The 15,996-nt window shown below is 36.3% G+C and overlaps 1 protein-coding gene across 1 annotated transcript in view; it reads right to left on the reverse strand.

Annotated features, from left to right (window-relative positions):
• Positions 1-9,227, reverse strand: part of ZC3H11A (zinc finger CCCH-type containing 11A) — a 28,882-nt gene extending 19,655 nt beyond the window's left edge. The window contains exons 1-2 of the mRNA XM_024574968.3: positions 9,091-9,227; positions 7,872-7,991 (exon numbers count right to left, since the gene is read on the reverse strand). Coding sequence (XP_024430736.2) covers positions 7,872-7,991; positions 9,091-9,144 — 174 coding nt within the window. The 5' untranslated portion in view covers positions 9,145-9,227. The remainder of the gene's footprint in view (positions 1-7,871; positions 7,992-9,090) is intronic.
• Positions 9,228-15,996: the final 6,769 nt, after the last annotated feature.

The raw sequence follows: 15,996 nt of genomic DNA on the forward strand, positions 1-15,996 counted from the left end.
AAACATTAACTGTACACAAAGAACTTAGCACACAGAAAGGACTAAAGTACAGTTATTATTTGAAGCTGAAAGTTTAAGGCTTGGAGAAAAATTTTCCCATTGTGACCTCTCAAAGCAAGGCAAAGGCAACACACTGAAGATGGTCTTTTTCCTTCTCAAGCTACCTCACTCTTATGAAGGAGAATGAGAAAAAAAAGAATACCTGCACATTTAGAATAAAATGATAGATCATAGGATCTATGTCCAACAGAAATATATACATCAGTTTGAATACATAAATTAGATGCGTATAAAGAATGTTCAAAGCAATACTATTTGTAATTATTCCAAAGTGGAACCAACCTAAATGTACATCAACACTAGAATGGGAAAATACATTGTAGTATCTTCATACAATAGTATGTTATCCCAGACTTTGCTATACTTAACATCACAGGTGCAGAGTGAAAGAAGCCAGCAGAAGAGAGCACAGACTATATGATGCCATTTGTGCAAAGATCAAAACAAGCAAAATTTCTTTATGGAAAAAGAGTAGAGTAGTTAGGATGACAATTAGTTTGGGGGGGTTGGTTAACAACAATGAAGGGGGAAGACAGTGTTGGCAACATTCTGTTTCTCGATCTAGGTGCTAGCAAGTAAGTATATCATTCCCCTTGTGAAAACTCTTCAAGCATATTTCTATATCCACTTTAACAAATAGTTCAATAAAGGAAAGACCTAATAAGCATTTTTGAAAATTAACCTCTGATTAGTAACCTGCATTATGATGGATCTCTCATCATAATAAGCAACCTAAGGCTTAAAATTCCAGAAAACAGCAGCAGCATTAATTCAGGAATTTTAAAATATGGAGGAAAGAAACATATACAACAGCCATTACAAAAAGGCCTTAAATGTATAAACAAGGGCAAAGATCAAACTCTACTATTCTGAGAGACTAATAATTTGATAACACACTGTGTTGGTAGGAATGTGCAAGAATCATGCAGTCCCATATACTTGTAACTGAAATGTAAAGTATTGGGTTAGCCAAGAAGTCTGTATGTTTTTTTCCCATAAAATAAGGACACATTTCTCATTTTCACCAATAACTTTATTTAAACATTTTGAGTATATAGGCTATCTCACATGGTATAACACTGACTGTTCTCAATTAATGTCTCGATTTATCACTATGAACCTCAACTGGTCTACCCAACCACGGAGCACCGTCCTGTGAGAAATCTCCAGTATGAAACTTCACAAACCACTCTTTGACACATTCAATCCATCACAGCACCTTGTCCGTACACTGCACAAAATTTTTTTTCATTTTGGTTGTGTTTTTAACTTTCTTGAAATAATAAAGCATAATATGCCAAAAATGTCGCTTATTTTCTTTCATTTTCATTATTAAAATAGCTACACAAAAATTCACCCATTTTGACTTTTTTAACAAAATGTACACTGATATTCACAGCTGTCACAATATAATCTAACAAAATTGTTTCAAATGAAGTTAAAGACAAGTAAGCGCTACTAGAGTCATTTTATGGAGAAAACCAAATGAATTTTTTTTTAAAAAAAGATTTATTCTTTGAGAGAGGGGGAGGGAGGGAGAAAGAAAGGGAGATTTCTTCAATGTGTGGTTGCCTTTCGTACACCCGCTTACTGGGACCAGGCCTGCAACCCAGGCATGTGTCCTGACTAGGAATCAAACTGGTGACCCTTTGCTTCACAGTCTGGCTCTCAATCCACTAAGTCACACCAGGGCCCAAATGAACTTATTGGTCAACTCAACAGCTCAAAAGCTTTAAGAGGCAATTTGGCATAAGCTGTTTTAAAAATTTGTCGTGAGTTTACTGCCATGTGCATACTTAACCTATATTTTGTTTTATTTTTAAAAGATTTTATTTATTTTTATAGAGGGGAAGGGAAGGAGAAAGAGAGCAAAAGAAACATCAATGTCTGGTTGCCTCTCATGCACTCCCTACTGGGGACCTGGCCCCCAATCCAGGCACATGCCCTGACTGGGAATCCAAACGGTGACCCTTTGGTTCTCAGGCCTGCGCGCAATCCACTGAGCCACACCAGCTAGTGCTTAACCTGTATTTTAAAAGTAAGTTTCTTTACCTTTGAATAAAACTTATTAATTTCCTGACACACCCAAAAGGTAGGTATAATAGCTATCATTTTTTAAAAGATAGGAATAACAATAATTTCTCAATTCTTCCTTCCTCAAGGTAGAACCTAATGCCAATCTTCCTTGTTCCTAAGTCTGTATTTAAGTTTTTACTCCTTTCTGGGAAAAAATTTTCAAATTACTGGATGACTTCTTTTTGTTTTATTTGTTGTTTCTTTTTCCTCTAATTTTATTGTTGTTCAAGTACAGTTCTCTGCCTTTTCCCCCCACCCCAGCCTAACCCCCAGCCCTCCCCACCTCCCTCCTGTTTCCACCCCCCCCGTTTTTGTCCATGTGTCCTTTATAATTGTTCCTACAAACCCTTCACCCCTTTCCCCTGAAATTCCCTCAATTATTTGTTATTTTTATTTACTTATTTTTAGAGAGAGGGGAAAGGAGAGAGAAAGAGAGGGAGAGAAACATCAATGTTTGGTTGCCTCTCACATGCCCCCCACCAGGGACATGGCCTGCAACCCAGGCAAGTGTCCTGACCAGTAATTGAACTGGCGAACCCTTGGTTCGCAGGCCAGCAGTGCTCAATCCTCTGAGCCACACCAGTCAGGACTGGATGACTTTTTCAGTGTCCTCCATATAGAAGAGTCACATGACATTTATTTGACCTGTTTAATGCACTCACTGGATTTTGTTTCTAAATGAAAATACACAAACAATAAAGATGGCTTGAAAAATAGAAATAAATGCCTGTCATGCTATTACCCCAAAAGAATCACTTATTTTGGTATAGAGTTTTTTTCTTAAAAAATATAAATGTGTAGATATACATTTTTAAAAAGGGTATTTAATACAATTCTGTAAATTTTTCATTTAGCAATACATCCTCCAGAGTAACAATCTCCAACATAACTATTTCTTTAAATTTTAAATAGGCAAGCACATAAACCAACGGTATAAGAGAATTAGGGTCCTACAAGCTTCTGGTCACAGTATTTTGACCAACTGATCAACATACAATCTTGTTTTGTGTGTGTTTGTGTCTAAAGACACCTTCCTTGATACACAATATACCATTCATCCATTAATATTGAACTCAAGGCCAATAGCACTCTAACTCACACTTGAATGACACTTTATTACATATATCTTCTTTCCTGTGCATAGAAACATTACACAGGACTACAGCACTACCCTTGGGGGCCATTTCAATCAGGAAAATCACCAATAAAAAAAAAGCACAAAAAATGCCCCCCCCAAAAGGCACTGAAATAGGCCACAAAAAGAACACCTGTTTACACTACAAGAACTGAAACAAAAGGCAGAGAATTGCCTTGTTTGATCTCAGCTGGAAATGTGTACATTAGGTGACTTAGGAGACTCAAATTTTTCAGTGATCTGCACATGTCTGTGAATAACCATGAAAGCAAGTATTGATTTGGGGGTTACAAATAAATTTTATAAAGTAGACAAATTTACAATCATGGAGCCAACAAATAACAAAAATTGACTTCATATAAAGGAGTTTACAGTAAAAGGCTCCTTACTGTTCCTGGGGTCCCAATTTTGTTCCTGGGTCATAAATATATGCTCTTTGACTACTGTATTTTGTCATGAATGTGCACTATGTATAATGCACACCCACATCTTGGTCTCCTCAAGTGTAATGCATATCCTTCATACTACCCATATATAATGCGCATCCTTATTTTTCCCTCAAAATTTTTGGCAAAAATGTGTGCATTATACAATCCCTTCACCTTCTTTCAGCCAATCCCCACCTACACCCACCCCTCTTACAGCTGTCTGTTCCTTGTTTCTAATTCTATTTTTGTTTGTTAAGTTTATTTTGTTCATTAGATTCCACTTATAAGTGAGATCATATGGTATTTGTCTTTCACCCACTGGCTTATTTCACTTAGCGTAATAGTTTCCAGTTCCATCCATGCTATCAAAAGAAAGAATTCCTTCTTTTTTACTGCTGCGTAGATATACCACAGTTTTTTTTATCCACCCATCTACTGATGCACACTTAGGCTGTTTCCAAATCTTGGCTATTGTAAATAGCACTGCTATGAACATGGGAGTGCATATACTCTTTTGAATTGGTGTTTCAGGATTCTTAGGATATATTCCCAGAAGTGGAATTGCTGGCCCTTACTTTTGTACTGATTATATATCCTGACCTTTCCATATCAATTTAAGTAGTTTTCCTTTTAACATTTTTTGTGAACAGCTGCCCAGCATACCACTGGATGTGGTAAAATATATTTTAAATGAAGGTTTCATTACTTCATGCATTTTCCTATTACAAATTATGCTACAAAGAGTCATTCTGCATCTATCTTGCTTTGCACATATGAGGCACAGGTATAATAGTACTTTTGTAAGATGCAACCAAATAAGCCTCTGTGCAGAAAAGAGCTGATAGAGCAGCCTTAAAACTGCTACCATTACACAGTTGGCTTGCAAGATTGGCCCTTGGGTGGCATGTGGAAACTTGGCACCCAGAATGTGCCTAGACTATTTGTGCAAATATGGCTTATGTTGAACACCTGTTATCCTTCTGGGAGTCTGGAGCTTGGTATGTATTAGGAAGTACCTATGCAACCCACACTAATAAAAACTTCAGGTCTCTCATGGGCTTCCCTGGGTAGAAACATCACACCACACTGCTGCATGGCTGAGGGAAGTGTCTGCTCTGTGTGACCTCTCATGGGAGGGAGAGATAATAAAGAAACCATATGGATGCCTACAGACTCTGCCTGTTCTTTTATGCTCAGACAGTGTATCCTCACTATATATATCACTGTAATAAATCTTAGCCAGGAATACAACTACATGCTGAGTCCCATGAGTTCTTCTAGTGAATCTCTAAACGTAGACCTTAGAGACCCTGACACAAGCCCTGGCCAGGTAGCTAGCTCAGTTGGTTAGAGACCCTGACACACTTTTCCAAGGAGTTGTGCCAATTTACACTTTGCCAGCAGTGTTACAACATGACTTTTCAAAAGTTACAGAGTATATATACCTTTCTGTGAATTTTAGTGAATTCCCTGCTATTTGGAAGTCAGGGAGCAGGGAAGACAGTTAAGAGACTATAAATCTAGAATCAGAGTAGCTGTATGAGCCCAGGCATACAAACTGCATATTTAGTCTCTTCCTTCCTACCCCAATCCCTCCAACAATTCAGTCCAAAGTCATTACGTGAGGCTGAGAGAGGTAGGCATTCATGCTGGGAAAGGGAAGGATCTACTTGACAAGGTGGGACTGGCACAGGGTGTCAGACCCTGAGAAGTTAGTATGACATTCTTGCATAGGAGGATGGCCTGGCAAGAGTGTTGGAGTCTGAGCAGGGTGAGCAAAGCAAGCAAGACTTCTGGTGCAGAAGGAATCCTAATGTAGGTTGAGGAGGATATACTTATGGACAGCCTGACCAGAATGAGCACCCAAGACCAAGCAGGATAAGAAGGGGTGGATCTTCCTGAGTGGGTACCTGGTACAGAATCGGAGAATGAACAAGGTGAGAAGAATGAGCACTTCACATGGGAGGGCTGCCCAACACAGAGTATCAGAACCCACAGGCGTGAAAACGGCATCCATAGGGGGCAAAGGGCTCCTGAGTAGGATGTTGAGGTCTAAGCAGGGTGAGGAAGGAGTCCTCACAGTGACACGGAGGGAGGTCTGGTACAGGGTGATAGCACCAAAACAAGGTGAGAAAGATGTCCCTGTGGAAAAGCATGTGTGATGTCAGAACCTGAAAGGAAGGAAGAGGCTGGATATAATACTGATTTACAAAACTAGGCAACTGATCAAATAAGTAATATTAAGGACAATGAGAACCAAGTTTCTCACTTAGAAAAGAGAGTTACAAGTATAAAAACGATGGTGCCTATAGTGTTGGTGAATTGGAGGCATGTATGTGAACTCACAATTTTTTTTTTTCAATCCTCACCGGAGGACACTTTTTTATTGCTTTTAGAGAAAGGGGGAGGAAGAGAGGAAGGGAGAGAGAGAAACATCGGTCAGTCGCCTCCCATGCGTCCCCGGACTGGGGATCGAAACCACAACCTAGGTGTGTGCACCACCTGGAGACTGAACCTGAGACCCTTCAGTTACAGAATGACACTCCAACCAACTGAACCAGACCGGCCAGAGATGAACTCATAAGTTTCAATACGTAAGTAATAAATAATGATGTAAATTTGTCTTATGTGTACACACATTTACAAATTCCCTTCTGTCCATTGTAGGCCTAGAAACAGTAACACTGAAGAAGCAGCTCAAATTTTATTTCTATATTCTATTTTTCACTAATAGTAACCAGAGCTCCTTGTAGATATGGCTGATTCCAAGGCTAGGGAAGGAAAAGTACAGGGTGAACCTAGAAAATCTTGTTAAGCCAGAAAGCAAAGAGGTATTCAGAGAATGATAGAAACATCTAAAGGACACAAAAACCAGCTTGAAGGGCTCTTAATGGCCAAATCTAGGTCTATTTGAGGATAAAATATAAGAAAGTAATGGAGTATAACACACTGAATAAAATGGGAAACCATGAGTTCACACAAATACAAACACAAATGTCCCTGTGGAAAAGAATCCTCATGCGTGATGTCAGTAACTGAGAGGAAGGAAGAGGCTGGGATATAATACTGGGATATAAATCACCAAAAAATACTGAAAGTTTGATGAGAAATGGGATAATTACAGGGTCTCAAAGTACCTCTCTTCAAAGTACTACAAAAATAAAACCTTTATAGTGAAGCAATCTGGTATATACACCTTAATGATGTGATCAAAGTTAACATCGGCAGTAATGGGATCATTAAAATTGTATGCCATTTAATAATCATATGCAATTGTGTGCACACCATTATCACACAGAAGAATATCACCTGTGTGGTATTCCTGCCAAAGATACAAAACCTGAATTTAGTCATCAGGAAATCCACATCAGACTTATCCAAACTGAGTAACACTCCACCAAATAACTGCCCTGTAACTACCAAAAGTGTCAACACCAAGGAAAGGCAAGCAAAGACTGAGTGATCCAGACTGGAGGTGACTGTCGAGTCATGACAAGTGCAGGCAACACTTGACTCTGGACGCGCTCCTTCTACAATAAAGAATGTTACTGGTACAGTGGCAAAACTCGGTCAGACCTGAGAATTAAATGAAGGTAATATATTAATGTTAATTTTCTAATTTTGAAGGTTTTATTATGGTTACATAGGAGAATGTCCTTGTTTGTAGGGAATACTCATGAAAATATCTAGAGGTGGACAGGGAATATCAGTAAGTTACTCCTAAATGTCTTAGAAAACAAAGTTTTATAATGTACTTGAAACTTTTAAGTTTGAGATTGTTTGAAAATAAACATAGAAATGAAAATACACCCCAAATATACATAGTTTTCACACTGGAGTCTGAGCAGGGTGAGCACAGCTTCTGGCAGAAGGAATCCTAATGTAGGTTGAGGAGGGTATACTCAGTCTGCCCAGAATGAGCATCCAAGACCAAGCAGGATGAGAAGGGCTGGATGAGATATAGTACCAAACTGCCTTCCAGAAAAATGATACCAATTCATACTCCATAACATGTAGATATTAAGTGAGCATTATAATAATGACAGAAATTTCACTGGATCATTCCTAGAAATTTAACTCACAAGTTACATAAAATGTCATTTTCCCCTTATATTTTTAAATGGCCCATCAATGCATCAGACTACCTGTTATAATACAAATTCAAAACTTACATCAATCTCCATGTGCCTGAACCTGCACACTTGTCGAAAACAGCGCCCTTCTTGCCATAATGTGCAAACAGTTTCATTTCCTAGCGCAGCTTCACAGTGACGGAATGGACAGCTGTCACCCTGTAAACAAAGAGAGTAATACAAAAAAGAACTGTGATACTGAAATAGATCCCAAGGAAAATGTTCATTATAATAGTTTCCTGGCAACTAGACAGAGGAGTAAGGAGAGAAAGGCAAGACAGAAGACAACTGAGACAGGATAACAGTTATAATCAGAGGTCAACAAAGTTATAATTTTCTACAACCTGTTTCCTGTCGGTATCCTTCATCTTATCTGACAACATGAATGACACAGGCTGAGAGATGACACAAGTTAAAAAAGACAAGTGGGAGTACTAGACACTCTTTAAAAATACATTTTATAGTTCACCTTCAACACCATTTTAGACATCCCAACTTGTGTGATTAGCTTTTAACGAAAAATCAGGAAAGGAAGTGAACAGGGAAGGATTTAAGTGTAACTCTGTGTTTTACTATATACTTTATACAATGATAGTATCTGAAACAAAATGTTACTGTTGTGCAAACTAGTATGTAGGATCAGGGCTTTGCTCAAAACTGTTCCAAGTTAAACACAGCACCAAGATGATTTAAGGAAAGTTTTTGTAATAACATGCAACCTTTATAGAATTAGTCATAAAGGAACAACAGAAAACAGCAGATTAATCTAAATGGACTACATTGCAATGAAGCAGAAGACCAGGAAGTTTTGACCAAAAGAAAAAAAAAAGCAAAAAAGCTACAAAAGCATATTTAGAAGATGGTTTTAGTATTAGGAGGAAATTGGAAGTCAAATTCAATGCGTGGCAGTTTCTAGAAGTACAATACAATACACCCATTCATTTAGTACAAGGCAAATAAAATCTAACTTGGTAAGCCACAGGCCAAAGTGCTCCTAATTCCAAAGGCACCCTGAACAGGTTAATTATATGTAAGAGACTTTTTCACTTTTGTAGAATATGAAGAACATAAAATGAGGAGAGAAAAAATATGATGAAGAACGAATTCACCTAGGAATGATATCCTTTACTAAAAAAATGACAAAATAACAAACAGTTCAGAAAAACAAAACATAAAAACAACTTAGTATACTGAAAATGTCCAATTTTATTAGGGAAATCAAAGAAAGAACTGATTATTTAGAGATTGCAATTCTTACTTTGGTACATGTAGAATAGAAAAAAAAATAGCAGTCTTCTCCTTGATTAGGCATGCTGGGTAGATCCTGAGATCAGAAGTGGCTTCTTGAAAACAAGCCACTGCTTCCTCAAGGTGAGGACCAGCTTCAAGTCCTCTTGAAATGGATTTAATCTTCCAAAAGACAACTCAATCACAGAAATCGCCTTTAAAACGTAATCCTAAAATGAGGAAACAGTGAATTAAAGTATTTCAGGTAAATTCTTCTGACTTCCTCCTAACCACCAAACTAATGAAATCACATTACTAAAACCAAATTTTATTAGTATTACTATGTTTTTGCATATACAGACCCTTGTAAACACATGACTCATATTTTATTCTTATGTGATGCACATTCTCACCTATAATGTAAACTTTCTGTTAAGGATAGCCATGCCCTTCTTTCTTTTGTATTCTCTGTGATGCTTGTTTCACAGTTTCAACATAAGCACTGCTAACTCAACAAATGACCTATATTTTATATTAACGGGACTTAGATTACTTTACATAAGATACTTGCTAAATCTACATTTCTTTCTTCTTAATTTTTTTCTTAATGTTCACCCGAGGATGTATCAATTAATTCCACAGATCAAGGAAGACAAAAAGAGTGAAACACTGATGTCAGAGAAACATCAATACACTGCCTCCCCAACACACCCCGATAGGGGTCCAAAGCTGCAACCTAGGCAAGTTCCATAACCAGGAATTGAACCTGAAACTATTAGGTTTACAGGACAATGCTCCAACCAACCGAGTCACACTGGCCAGAGGTAAATCTACATTTCTGACATACTAAAATGTTTTTGACTAACAAAAGTTTCAGTATTTTTCACAAGCATTTTTACTTTAAAAGTATGTAATTTTAAGTAGGTTAGGAAAAAATTTCTCTATAGAACACCTGTAGAACTAGCTTAAGATGGCCAAAGGGTTGCACACCAATTACAAACAAGTAAAAGAAAAAGAAGTCCTTGAGGTTCTTCCTAAAAAATAAACTGCACAGGTCCACTTACATGTAGGTATTTTCAACTGACCCACACACAGTTCAAACCCATGGTGTTCAAGGGTCAACCCCAAGGCTGGGAATCCGTGTATGCAGAGGGCTGATTGTAGCTATATGCTAATTTTTGACTACAAAGGCAATTTCAATGGAGAAAGACTAGTCCTTTCAATAAATGATGCTGGGACAACTGGACATTTACATGGGAAAAATATATCTAGACACAGACCTTACACCTGTCACAAAAATTAAAATGGGTCATAGACCTAATATAAAATGCAAAAACTGTAACACTCTTAGAAGATAAATAGGTGAAAATCCAGGTGACCTTGGGTTTGGCAATAACTTTTTAGATACAACATCATATACACAACTCATGAAAGAAAACACACTGACAAGCTGACTTCATAAAAATAAAAAACTTCCGCTCTGCAAAAGCACTGTAAAGAGAATGAAAAGGCAAGACTGGAAGAAAATCTTTGCGAAAACACGTAATTGATAAAGAACTGTCATCCAAAATATACAAAGAACACTCAACAAGAAAAAAATAAAACAATTAAGAAATGGGCAAAAGATCTAAACAGGCACCTCACCAAGGCAGGCATACAGATGGAAAATAAGCATATGGAGAGATAATCAACATCTATGTCATTAAGGAATCCAAAATTCCTTCTAGAATAGCTAAAATCCTAAACAATGACACTAGCGAATGCTGGTGAGGATGTGAAACAACAGGAAAAAACCTGGAAGAGCATAACACTAAACAGTAGTTATTCCTAGGGTGGTAGGATTATAGGTGGCTACTTATTATGTTGTTTTATGCTCACAACAAAATTAAATTTCCTAATATAATGCAACATATACACAATAAAAAAATTAAGTCTGCTCTAACTGGCCTGACAATTGGTCCACTACAGAATGACACAAGGGCTGGACCTTTAATAGCGCCTCACTGACAGCAGGATTCCCCTGGCCCAAATCCCAGGAAATGCATTCTGCATTCTTGGAGAGAGAAAAGGTAATTTTAAAAAACTGCTTGAAGCAAAAATCCTTCCATTGGCATCCAGTCTCTAGGGATACTCAAATAATTACAATAACACATATACAAAAAGGAAACGTATTAATTAGATAAGAATGAAAACATTTTACCACAGATAAATTTTTGAGAAAGGAAAGAAAAAAGCTTTAGAGGTTAATTTCATCCCTGAAATAGATATCTCAAGACACATGAAATGGTGGTTTCAGGAACCACTCCCCCAGATACTGATCAAACAACAAAATGGTTCCTATGAAATGGCAACAAAGCTTTTCACTTTGGGCTCTACAAAACTCCCTCAGGGGTAGGCAGGGGGTAATGGAGAGATTGAATCTTTAGTATATGGCACCCCCCTTACTAATGTTTCAACAAACAGTTCCTTCATATACCATATTTTGCAGTGTACAATGTGCACTCATGTTTTCCCTCACATTATACACAGGACTGTCATGCCCATTATTATGCCCATGGCCCGTAATCATTACAACAATGTATAATGCACATCCTTATTTTTCCTTCAGAAATTTAGGCAGAAAAGTGCATGTTACACACAGCAAAATATGGTGTTTTAAACGACGAGCTTCTATAACTTCAGTAGGAGGAAAAAATATAATTGCTACTCAAGAGAATGGCAAAAAGAAAATCTAGAGATTAAAAATTGACAGTAGCCACTACTACCCCAAATAAAAACCCAAAACCAAGATGCATACTGATATATTTCTTACGTTTTAAAAGGAAAAAAATAGTATTCAGGATGCCAAGAAAAACCTGATTACTTTTTAACAAAAAGTAGCTGATTGAAAGCAGGAAGCCAAGGTGACTAATTGACCCTCTCCTACCCCACTGATGAAAAAATTCTTTTGAAATCCTCATGTTCTCATCAAGTTTTAAAGAACATAGCTTAATACAAATGAACATATGGCTACAAATGACAAAGAGTAAAAACAAGGAAAAGCTTAAAAAACAAGGAAACTAAAATTTAGCCTCTTCTTCCAAAAATAGATTTTGAAATCTCTTCAAATCTAAAAGAATATCTCTTTTCAAATCTAGAAGGATAAACACTGATCAAAAATACAGTATATGAATTATAAAATATCAATTGCAGGACCTCTCCTGGAATGCAAAAAGATGTCAATCAATATGAGACAAAAGGTATGTAACATGAAAATAATTCCAGAAGACTCTGTTTCTTATCAAATTCTGTAAGAAATGGAATTGGTAGAGATAATAAAATAACAATACAAGAAAATTTCCCTAAACTGAATCAACTTTTTAAAAACTCATCACAGTGAGGTGAGAGGAGGGGGTGGTGGGTAGAAGTTGAAGAGACTATAAGGGGGATAAATGGTAATGGAAAAAATACAATGAACTATTAAAAAGGGGGGGGAACTCATCAAATGCCATGCAGAAATTTTCTTTCAAGAAATCTCTATACCATATATGTGAAATTTTTGAATTTCAATGGTGACAAGGGAAAGAAAAATCAGACTTAATGTCTGACTTCATATCTCAATCTTTTAAATGCCCAAAGACAAACTGCTAAGCAACAGAATTTAAAGGAGAGATTTAGCCTTGCAAACTACATTTTAAGATTTCAAGACTTGGTAGAAGTTTTCAGACGTGAAATGTCTCAAATACTGTACGATCTATATACTCCATATATTCTTGAACAAATTACTTAAGGAAGTATTTTAACCTGAGAGAAATTTAGAAAAAACTCAACAGAAGAAAAAGAACAGAGCCACATCACTGGCACTATTTCACCGCTTTCTAAAACAGATTTAAAACAACTGCTTTGGATATCCTATTTATGATACAGCTGATAAATCCTAATTAAAGCAAACTGAATCACAGTATATTAAAAGTAACATGATATGATCAAAAAAGGTTTATTCTGGAACTAAGAATGGCTTAACATTAGGAAAGTCATTACACATTAATAAAGGGGAGTAAAAACAAAAACCAAAATCATGTTATCTTAAGATTTCAAAAAGAAAAAATAATAAAAATGAAAAAAGGGTTTAAAATGGTATTTTAAAAAAATATTAAAATAGCTTTAAAAATTAAAACAGCATAGACACACTTATCATCAGAAACTATCAGCATACTAGAAGGTCATTCAAGGCAAAGAAAAACGAACACTCACTGTCTCCACTATCACTCAACAGTCTAGCATATACAATAAGGGGGGAAAGGTATAAAAGCTAGAAAGCATGAGGCAAAAAAACAGCATCTGCAGATTCTATGCTTGCAAACTAAAAAAATCTAGCAATCAACTAAAAAATATTTAAAATAAGATATCAAACAAAATTGGTAGATTTCCTATACGCCGGCAACAATCATTCAGATAACAATCTCATTTACAATAAAACTCTAAGATGCATATGAAGAATATGAAGGAGTTAAGTATAGAAGACCCACACTGAATTAAAAACAAAACCAAAAAACTATGAAAACTATGTACTAATGCACAGCAGACCTGGATAATGGACAGATAATGACTTAAAATTAAGTTTATTTTTCCCTCAAAACTGTATACCTTGAATGCAACTCAAGTCAATATCCTGATGAGAGTTTATTATTGGAACTTGACAGACTGCAAAATCTAGAATAACCGAGAAAAATAAAGAAACTTTAAAAAAGAATAAAAGAGCCTTGCTCTACCTGACTTTACAATAGATGTGAAATGCAACATTTAAACATAATATTGGCAAATAAATGAGTACAAGATCAACAGAATTCAAGTGAATCTATGAGTAAGTGTAATGTATGAAAAGGTGGCATCTAAAATTAACATAAAAAAATTGACCATCCATCTGAAAATATTCTACTCCATACAAAAACATTCCAGGGGAATAAAAGCAAGCCATCACTAATTTAAAGCACTATACTAACAGTGTAAATTCGTAACTGTACTCAGCAAAAAGGCAAGCCAATATCTGACAATGTCTATTATGCTTATGGAAGGAAGAGTGACAATGTCATGTAACCACAATCCTTGGATTACGTTTTTAATATAAGAAATACAACCATGGAGCCCGGACCAGTGTGGCTCAGTTGGCTGGGCATCAGCAAAGTGAAAGGTCGCTGGTTCAATTCTCAGTCAGGGCACATGCCTGGGTTGCGGTTTGGTTCCCAGCTGGGGTGCGTACAGGAGGCAAGGGATCTATGTTCCTCTCTCACATCGATGTGTCTCTCCCTCTCTTTCTCCCTCCCTTCCCCTCTCTAAAAATAAATAAAAATATATATTAAAAAAAACTTAAGCCCGGGCTAGTGTGGTTTAGTGGATTGACTGCTGGCCTACAATCCAAAAAGGGTAGCTGGTTATGATCCCCAAACAGGGCACATGCCTGGGTTGCAGGCCAGGTACGTGAGAGGCAGCCACACACTGATGTTTCTCTTCCTCTTTCTCCCTCCCTTCCCCATTTTTAAAAATAAATAAGTAAAATCTTTTTAAAAAAATCTTAAAAAATATATATGTATATATCCATCCAGGCACTGGGGAAAAATACATGCTAATTTTTTTATAAGCTCAGGGTGAAAAAAACCTTTCCTAGTATAATACCAGTTAAAAACTTTAACAATAAAATTGGTAGATTTGACTCCATAAAATGAAAAACATTTTATATAACAAAAGATCTATCAGCAGCATGTCCAAAGATTAGTATCTCTAGTAAGAGGGACATGTCAGGAACTTTGACAAATCAAAAAGACTTCATTAAATTCAGTAAATTAGTACAACCTCTTTACAATTAATTGTAACAATTCTACAATTTCATATCTGAGAAATGGTTCTGAGAAACAGTTCAAACAGATGTGTGTATAGGCCTATTATGGGATGTGGGAACTATTTTTGTTTACAAGGGCAAAACCAAAGATCTATCAATGAGCTATATGTTAAATTATTGCGCATTCATATAAAGGCACATTGCTTAGTCATTTCAAGAAGACGAGGCAGTTATGTGTGTGGAGATGGAACTATGCTGTGATAAACTATTAACGGGTGTTTTTCTGTGACATTTCTCTGAGGAGATGTAATTACAAGATTTCACCCTGGCTACATTGTTTTTATAATGTGCATGTACTGTATTATCAAAGAGGGGGAGGGAGTACCTCTAACCCCAAACCAAAAGCTTATAAACAATTACAAGAAAAAAAATGTCTTTAGTGTGGCTATTTCCTTACTGATTCAGGAAAATTATGCCGTAAGTTACAAAAATATTTACTCCTTTAATGAGGAAAAACCCATTTCCACACTTACATTAGCTGGTTGCTCTCAACAGGAACATCTGTGTCTTCACTGAGTTCCAATCTATCACTCCTGTAGGTCGAACCAACACTCAATCCATGAATTAATAATAATGAGGCAGAAAGAATTTTCCTCCTCACATTGCCAAGGAAACCTCTCAGCCACAATTCAAACACAGGATGTGTTTTTAAAACATTTCCCAACTACTGGGAGATTAAGTCCATTTGAATAACCTTTGTCACAGACTGGAGACAGCTAGGGCTAGTTATCTCCTCAAAAACAAAAACAAAAACAAAAAAACAAACAAAAAAAGTTCATTTAAGTATGAACTTTAGAGTCAAAAGATTATTTTTTAAAAAAAATCCATCTTCCATAGCTGAACAATATAATTTAAAAAGGAAAAAAAAAAGAGAGAAAAAAAAAACCACCAAAATTCAATAAGATCCAATTTCTGGTCTTCAAGATTTCTTCACCTATTAAGAAAAAAACAGAAATCTTCCCCCATCTTTATTATCTGTATAAATAAAAGCATACTTGTATGTAAAAATATAAAGTGTTTTATGTACATGACATACATATATACTAACTGGCTTATACACAC

Source organism: Desmodus rotundus, chromosome 12 (assembly GCF_022682495.2).
Source record: "Desmodus rotundus isolate HL8 chromosome 12, HLdesRot8A.1, whole genome shotgun sequence".
Lineage (NCBI taxonomy): Eukaryota > Metazoa > Chordata > Mammalia > Chiroptera > Phyllostomidae > Desmodus > Desmodus rotundus.